Consider the following 9,175-nt stretch of genomic DNA (forward strand, 5'->3'; position numbering starts at 1 on the left):
ACCCTACATGCTGTTGTGATCACTGGCTTAGGCCTCTGTCTGGGGCAGCCTGTGGGGCCCCTGCCATGCCTACTGTGTGAATGCATCACCCAGGTAGCCCCTGGGGTTGGGAACTAGGACCGTGGCCACAAGGATCTTGAAACAGGCTTAACCATGTGCCCCTAGGCTGAACTCTTCCCTCATCTTCCATGGAAGAAAGATGTGGGGCAGGCCAACCTCAGGTTCCTGCCTGGTGGGGCCAAGAGATGGAGGAGCCTGGACTCAAAGCTCCCTTTTCCTCTCCAAACCTGGGTTCCTGGGGCCTAAGTACCCCCCCACACACACAAGACCCCACTGCCAGGGTTCAGGGGTCAGTAGGGCCTGAAACTCAAGAGCAAGGTTTCCATTCTCTGGCTAAGTGGTAAGATTTCAGCCTACTCTGCCCCTGCTCTTAGCCACAAAGACAGCAATCTCCACTATTGGGTGCTTCATTTTGGGTGAACAAGTATTAATATCTCAGGGACACAGAGATTGATTCACTTTCACATGAGGTTGACTCCAGCCTTTCCTTCTACTTCTTTAGTGAAACACAGATGGGACTTCACTGACTCATTCCTGTGCCAAGGGCTGGTGGAAGGGCTGCAGGGGCAAAGGTCTCTGACAAAGAGCATTCCTTCTCAATTTTCTCCAACAGCTTTTGTTTAGCAAAATGGTCATAAGAAACATGCTAGTTTCTTTACCATGACATGTAAGTAAAATGACCGCTGGCCTTGCACACAGTGTCGGGAGTAGTGGTTGCCAGACACTTAAACCACAAGTGCCCCAGGAGGGTCAGCTGCTCCTCCAGGCTGGCCAGTGTTTGTCACACAGGAGTTCTGTCCTGGCTGAAGTTTCAAATGTTGGTGGGAATTCTATAGTTGTTAATGAAGATTGACCCCCACCCTCTGGAGCTAAGCAGAGACTAGAGGTCTGCACCTGAGACATGGGTGCGGCATAGGGCCAAGGTGAAGCATGGAACACCTGCCTCCTCCTTGCCTGCAGTGCCCAGTGCATTCAGCCCAGGCAGGAGGGCAGGGGAGTCTTTTCTGGAGAAATGAGTGACCTAAGGCCTCCACATATTGCCCCTGGGGATCTCCCAAGAAAGAGCCAGGAATTTGACTTGGAATCATCCTAAGGCAGAGCCCATGAGTGAACAAGCCTACTCTGTCCCTGTCTGAGGACCTGGCCTTAAACACCATCCCAGGCCAATAGCTCCCAAATTGGCATCTTATCCTCAACCACTCCCCTGAACTCTAGGTCCAAACTCAACACCTCTGCTTAGAAATCCACTGGCAATTCAAGCTTAGCATGTTTGAAACACAACACTTGGCTTCTACCTCCAAACGTGCTCCCCTGCAGTTTTGCCACCTCAGAAATGGCAAATCCATTCAACCAGTTTTTCAGGCCCAAACCCTGAAGGCATTCTTGACTTTCTTCTCACTCAAATTCCGTGCCTCTAATCCACCAGCAAACCCAGAAGCTCAGCCTTCAAAGTATGTATTCTACCTCCTTCCTCATGACAGCCCAGTCAAATCTGCCCTCACTTCTCACTTGGACTAGTTTAAGAGCTTCCTATCAGGTATGTAATTCTGGTGCCCTCATGGCACTGTAGGGTCCCACATAGCAGCCAAGGTGGTACCCTGATTGCCCTGTAGGGCCCCACACAGGACTGCCCAAACTTCATGTCATACACAGAGTAAAGGCTAAAGTCCTTTCCATAGTTACTCAATAAATATTTGCTAAGTGAATAAATACATTTATAATCTGAGTTTCAGTACTACCATTTCAAAACCGAGAGTATCCAGAAAGCCAATAAACATGAATGCACTCAAGTTCATTAACCATATGGGACACGCAAATAAAAACCACAAAAAAATACCACTTTGAACTCATCAAATGGCAAAAATGGAAGATAGACAATACCAAGTGTTGTCCAAGACATGCAGCAGCAGGACCCCTACCTACTGCTGGTAGGAGTGTAAGTTGGTGCACCTGCTTTAGAAACCACCTGGCAGAATTTCATATCCAATGACACAGCAATTTCACTATTAACATGCCCCCAGCAGAAATGCACACATACCTAACCAAAAAGCACATTCAAGGATGTTCATGGCAACATTATTCATAATTCCAATTGGACAATATCTAAAGTTTCCTCAAGAGTTGAGTGAATGTTGTCATATATCCATGTAATATACTATACAGCAGTAATTCTCAAAGTGCGGTCTCGCAGCATCAGTATCAGCTGGGAATTTGGTAGAAATGCTAGTTCTCGGCATCACTTCAGAGTTGATGAATCAGAAACTCTGGGTGGGACACAGCTTGCCTCAACAAGCCTTCCAGTGCTTCCAATGCACAGGAAAGCGTGAAGGCCACTTTCCCAGAGCAATGAATCACCGAGGAAATCATTACAAATTATATTGGAAAGCTGGAAGATGATCATTGGCAGGTAAATAGAAAACTAAGCAAATAGAAAAAAAACAACTGTTTAAGGAAAATATAAGCTACCTAAGAGAGAAAAGAGTATGTAATACAACCATACTATCTGGCTCAACCATGGTAACAACTGCATGGTCATCAGAACATGAACATGGATACCAGTGACAATCAAGTAATACAGCACACAGTGTAAATACAATGTCCAAAACGGATGACTAGGAAAGAGTGGTAGAAGCCTATTATTTAGAAAATGGGTGTAACTATAAAGAGTAACCTCTAGGGAAAAGGTCATCTGCTGAGGATGACGTGGACAGAGCACTGTTGTTTTTCATGACATTCCTTATAGTAGTATTTCACTTATTAAATTAATTGTGTGAATGATAAGGAACATAGTGGATCTCTGGGAACCTGCTGCCCTGATGGACAGTGACTGCATTCGGGTATGGGTGGGGACTTGATAATACGCGTAAATGTAGTAACCACATTGTTTTTTCATGTGAAACCTTCATAAGAATGTGTATCAATCATACCTTAATAAAAAAGTTTTTAATTTATTGTGTGAATAACTGATGAAAATTAAAGTTACAAATCAGAACACCTTTTTGGGAGAACACACCTGGCAAGTGGGTGATGTTGGTTCAGAGCCCCCCAGTGTACACACACTGCTCTGGGGAGTGAGGTGGACAGAAGAGCATCCACATTCAGAGCTCACCCTGGCGAAGGCACACCAACCAGATCAGGGACAAACAGAGCTGGGAAGAGGAACAGCGAAGGGAAGGTCTCACAGGAAGGTCCATGAAGGAAGGGGCTCAGGAGCTGGGTCAGAAGGCAGGAAAATGCAATGTGTATTTTGAAAAAGCGCAGCAGTTCAATCTGGCTGGCCAGAGGGGCTCATCCACACAGGGACTGTTGGGAACAGACCTCACTTCTCAAGACTGGGCCTTGGGAAGTGTAACCTGCAAGGGTATGAAAAGCCAACTCGATAGAGAGGAAAAGGCTGGAGTACTGAATGAGGGTAGAATCCTGGGTTTCTGTTTTTCTGCTCTGTCCTGAGATTTTGCTACCAGTAAATAGATGAATTTACTGTGAAGCTAATGGAGCTGAGGCCTCAAGGCCTCTCCCTTGAGTGAAGCTCTGCCAGGCACCCTAGTAAAGTGTTCACGTGGTCACACACGAACACTCTTCTAAGTTTGCAAAAGTCAGCTATTCTAACTGTACATAAACTGTTGTCTCTTTCCATTATGAACCTCCACTCCATCACATTTCATGTCAGGATACAGGGGAGTGCGTGCTGACATTTTTGGCTAAAGGGACATAGAACAGAGATTAACTTACTTTGGGTTTTAATGGGACATATCTATGGGGTTTGCAGTCACCTCTGTAGGTTAACAGTTCTGTGTGGGATGGCTTCCAGAAATGCTTCTACTGTCCACCTGCTGACTGACTCGGCATGGTGACATAAACAACAGGCCCAGAGAAGCATGGGTGTTCCTGTAGCAGCTGGCACAAGGGATAGTAAGAAACAGGCTTCAACGATATGGACCATAAGCTAGTCTATGGAAAATACCTCCCCATCTTACAACTAATATGTAAAAGAAGATTGACAGGATTTTCAAATTTGATGGCAATCATAAGTTTATATGAACCTACAAATAACAAATTTGAAATCTAAATAAGCTTTTCTAAACACCAGCAATTTCAATTAGCTGTGCTACAAGAAAGCCTGAATTTATCTTTCTAGTCTCTCCATAGAAAATACTACAAAATCATTGTCATTTGAAGATGCAAAGGGTATGAAACCAAAAAATATGAAAAGTATTACAGAAGAGGGACAGTAAAAGAATTACTTTTATGTATTTTGTTATATTTGTTAGCATCATAAAATTTATTCCTGTGATTTTTATTATAACTAAATAACCTTTACACCTAAGTTTGAATTTTGAATTTTATATTTTTCTCTTAAAGAGATCCCTAAATTGTCTAAAGTTCAGGCCCAAGAAAACCTGAATCTACCTCTGCAGGACAATTTAAAAAGCACAGCTTTCTAAGATACTTTTGTTCACACATCACACAAAAGATGATAAACAGCCATTCTGATGAATGTTGCTATTTGTATTTGTGGTGGTAATGGGGGTGGGATTCCCAAAAGCCTGCAATGACATGGGTGGTTGGGACTGGAAGGGAAGGGATGACTCCCAGAGGCACTGCAGGGATGGGTGGTGGAGAAGCCAGGGGAGAATGGGGAGGGTGTAGTGCACTTTCCACTGGGCAGGCTGCTTTTGTGGAGACCTCTTAGGAGGAGGCAAAGGGGAGGTGGCTGCCCTGACTGGAACCAATGTCTGAAAGATCAAGGGCTGTGACATTTCTCTCATGGGAGGTTCCTCCCTCTGCTCCCTGTACCTTTCAACATATAGAACTGGGCTTAGTTATTCACACATTCAACTGTCCAGGAGCAGCTGAGAGTAGCAAACTTGATAAAACAGAATTTCGGGTGCTGGTGAGGGGGTGGGCATGTTGGGCCACAGGCCATGTAACTATGCCAAATACCCCTTTGGCTGAGGACTCAGGAAAGGATCACCACTAACCCTTCTTATCCCTTGCTGGGCTATCTGGCAAAAGGCCAGACTTCCCCATTCAACACCCCATTGCTATGAGAACATTAAGACAATCTGTCCGTCTTTACACAGGTTACAAAGATCTATGTGGCTACTGTTTGTCTCTGCCACAGACCATTCTGGCCACTCTCCCCTCTACTGCCCGGGAGGCAGGAAGCATCAGCATAAAGCCCAAGAGGGAGCCCAGGACTGGACTGGACTCCTAATGGCAGAATCTTTATTTCACCCCTCCCCCAACACTCAAATAAAGCTTTTTGTTGTTGTTGACAAGTTGGAAAAATGCAGCTCTTAAATAAGTTAAAATTCCTAAGACCCTTAGAATTGTGCTTAGAATATTGCAATTGCTATATAAACATTTCTTATTTAAATGTTTTTAAAAAACCCTTCTGTTTCTTCAAGAATCTAAATTTGAAAAGTCTCAGATACCCATAACAACTCACCAGGGTTTACACAGTAGTGTCCAAATCCTAAACTGACTTCTCCTCAAAAAAGTCTTAATGGGGGAGCCTAAAAGTTACTAAACATCCTGATGATGCACACTCTGGAAAGGATGCAAGGGGGGCTGGGAGTGAGGGAGGGGGAGAGCAGGTGCTACCCAAACTCCCAACTTGCTTTCCAGAAAGAATGCTCATCCTGCAGCTACAAGCTTCAGCATTATCGCACAAGGTCGGGGTCATCTTTTTCTTACTAGAGGGAAAGGTGATGGAGCCAAAGGATAGTTTCCCAATTCACCTTCCAAGTTGTGCATTCCTTACAGGCTGAGTCTTGTGTCCTTCAAACCACAGAGGGAGGGCCCTCCAACACAAAATATGTCCACTGAAGGCTGAAGACTAACTTTTAACTGGGTAGGAGGATTCACACCAAGGTAAAGCACTATCCACTGTGCAAAAGCCTCACTTCAAATTTAGAATTGGTAACAGCCTGATTTTAACTCCGGGGGAAAACGGAAGAGCTTTTTCAGACTGCTAGACCTGAAAAAGAAAATGCTGTTTGGATACAAAGAGGTGGCGATCTGCCCCCACCGCTGCTTCTGTTCGCTCATCCTGTAATTCACCAGAACACACTCCCGCACCTCAGCGCGCAGAGCCGGAGTTAGCAGCCTTCCCGCGCCGGCCTCCGCGCCGACAGTCCTGGGAGAACCGCCGCGCAAGCCTTCACCCCATGGGATGGACGCGGACCTGCTCTGTGTCAGGCACCGCAGAACGAGGTGAGAGAATGGGGGTGGGAGTACAAAGAACACAAAAATATAAGTGAAAAAAGGGGACTGCAGTCTACTCCCAAACTCTGCTCTGAGTTTTCCGTAGCTCTGCTGCTTGATTTTCACCCTTCCGGTCAGTGTAACAAGTTCCTCCACACACACTGCGTGGACCACTTTTAAGCTGTGGGTCAGAGGAGGTCTGGGTTCAGGATGCTTGAGCAAGACAACCCAGCAGGAAGCCAGATACTGCGTGGCTGGGGTTTCAACCTGAGGGCGACCACACCCACGCCCCGGACACTGGGTCACTTCTGAGGTCCTTAAACTGCCCGCTGCCCCACGCAAGCCTTGGGGATGATGTTTAAAGCCCTGGGCTGACCTGCAGTCAATCTATTCTAACCGACTCTTAAGACAAAGGTCAAGTCACCTACAGTCAGCCCCTCTGCTGCCCCAGGAGAGAGGCCGTGTCCGCACCGCCACGCGAGAGCCGCTCGCCGTCCGCCCCGCCCCGCGCCCCCCACGCCTAGGGTGAGAGGGGAAGGGAACGTCCGCCCAGGAACTCAACACAAAGACCACTTTTACCGCCTCACGCCCCTCACCTCGTCCGCGGACGCCCACCGCTCGCCGCCCGGCTTCGCTCCGCGCCGAGGACCCGCCCCCACGGCGGCCACAAGCGGCCGGGCTGGCGCCCCGGGCGGGGAGGCCTCCCCCCGCCCCACTCCCTCAGCTCTCACTTCTACAAGTTCCGTGGGAGCGGAAAGCGGCCAGAGCGCCAGACGCCGCCCGCCCGCGAGCCGCGGTGGACCCTGCAGCGCGGGAGGAGGCCGCGGCGCTCACCTGTCCCGCTCGTAGCGCCAGCTGCACCGCCGCCTCGAAGCACTCTTCCCAGGGGCCCCCGGCGGGCGCCGCCTCGTCCTCGCGGCTCGGCTTCATTGCGGCCTCGCCGGGCCCCGCCACCTCCCACCCTCCTCGCCGGGCCCCCACTGGCTCCCACCGCCCCGAAACCAGGCTCCACACGCCCCCTTCTTCCTCGGGCCGCTCCGCGCCTCAGCCGCCACCCGCTGCACAGCTAGGAGGGCGGGAAGTGCAGGGAGCGCGCCAGCCCGGGTAGCTGCGCTGTGCGTCCCGCGTCCCGCCCCCGGTCTGCTCCCGGCCCCGCCCCACGACTCCCCGCCCCTTTCCGCTGCGCCTCTCGCGCCCCGCCCCTCCCAGCATCGGACTCCTCCTCTCCCCTCCCAGCACCTGTCCCCGCCCCTTCCAGCACCCAGCCCCTCCCCTCCCAGCTGAGCACAGCCCCGCCCAGCTCCGGTCCCCCCAACGAACTTCACCCGAGATCCGCCCCTCCTGCAGTGCATTCGACCTCCCGCCCCTTCAGGCCCAGTACCGAGGCCCGCTGCTCCCCGTCGAGGCCACCCCTGACCATTGCGCTGTCGGCCGAGTCCTGCCCCACCACTCCGAGGCCTCACCCCTACTCCCGCCCGCCTACTCCACGCTGAGCCTCTCCGCGCGCTCTGTCCCGCGAGCAGCAAGCAGTAGTGGCCGCCTGGTGGGAGAAGTGGGAGTGGCGACGACTGTGAACACGAGGTGGAGGGCTCACAGCCTGGCGGAAGCGGGGTCTCGGGGCGGTAGGTGTGCGCGGCTGAGGCCAGGGCTCTGACGCGGCCCGAGGTATTGCAGTGGGCGCCGGCGCATCCGCTCCAGCTGGGGATGCTTCCGACCCTCTCGCCAGGCAGCCCACAAGCACTTGGCCTGAGGGCCCCTTCGCGGCCAGCCCCGAAGGGGTTCTCAATTCCTAACGGATCGTTCCTAGCCGAAGACCGCTGGGCTCCTGGTGTTTCAGCCTGCTCGGTACGCCACGGGCGGTCGTCCTCGCTGCAGAGAACGCAGAGCGCCCGTGTTCCCCAATGTCTGGGTGCTGGCTAAAAAACACACTCTACGATGACAGTTACTGGATTGCATAAAATAAACAGTCTGAACTCAGAACTCCCATATGGAGCCCGAACTTGACTCGCCTCTCTATGTAATGTGGAATGATCTTTTCGACCTTGGATTCTTCAACATTATTGAACAGTATTCTAAACATAAATGGAAGGCATTTCCCCAGAGGGTGTCTCCGTGGTTTTCAGGAGTTCAATTTCATGAACTGCTTTGCCCACCCCACTATAGATGATGCTGACCCATGTAAAATTATTCTGGAGTGCTACTTCTCAGAGTCTGGGAGAACAATGGGAGTTCGTACAAGAACCTTATGGGACATATACAGTTAATTTAATGATGGGATTAAATGTTTTTAGGCTTTTGTCTGTGAGCACTTTATGTTGAAACACCTTGTGGGAAAACTTTAGGTGTATGGCATAAGAACAAATACAATTACCACCACCAAGGAAGAATTAGGACCAGAGCTGGGTAGGGCTTTAGTCTCTGCTCTAGCCTTGCCCAGGTCTCATCCTCCAGCTCAGAAAACTAGACCAAGATTTGCCCCAGCCCCACTGAAGGCCATCTGAAGGCATGCTCTACTCCATCTTTTGGTTCATATTTTTCATGATTTCAAGATAGGAAGCTGGACTTCTGAAAATACTTTAGAATGTGCTCTGAAGCCCTCATTTTTAAATTAAATGCATTCAGTTGTTGATTTTCATGGCATGTTTTCTTTAGAGCTCTCTTCCAACACAAAACAAAATTAGGAAGTTATGAAGTTTCTCTTTAGTTCTCTCAGCTTCCCTTTTTGAACACCTCTCCCCCCTTCTGCCTGTCCTGGGCCAATGTGGGAGCTCAGTTACATTTTTAGATAAACTTTTATGAACCTCAGCCTATCTAAACATCTAGAGAAAGACTTTATAATTTGCTTGTCCAACATCCAAGTATCTTAGGGCAGAATCATGTGGTTTTTACCAGTATGAAGTTTGGA

At 49.6% G+C, this 9,175-nt stretch overlaps 1 protein-coding gene across 5 annotated transcripts in view; it reads right to left on the bottom strand.

Moving 5' to 3' along the window:
* IMPA2 (inositol monophosphatase 2) overlaps positions 1-7,378 on the bottom strand; it is a 104,777-nt gene extending 97,399 nt beyond the window's left edge. For 2 of the 5 annotated variants that reach the window (XM_036932711.2, XM_036932710.2), the window contains exon 1: positions 7,105-7,375. In XM_036932711.2, coding sequence (XP_036788606.1) covers positions 7,105-7,200 — 96 coding nt within the window. In that variant the 5' untranslated portion in view covers positions 7,201-7,375. Of the gene's footprint in view, positions 1-7,104 lie in introns of all 5 variants that reach the window. The other 3 variants (XM_057504032.1, XM_036932708.2, XM_036932709.2) reach the window with 3 other exon arrangements.
* Positions 7,379-9,175: the final 1,797 nt, after the last annotated feature.

This window comes from Manis pentadactyla, chromosome 6 (assembly GCF_030020395.1).
Source record: "Manis pentadactyla isolate mManPen7 chromosome 6, mManPen7.hap1, whole genome shotgun sequence".
Lineage (NCBI taxonomy): Eukaryota > Metazoa > Chordata > Mammalia > Pholidota > Manidae > Manis > Manis pentadactyla.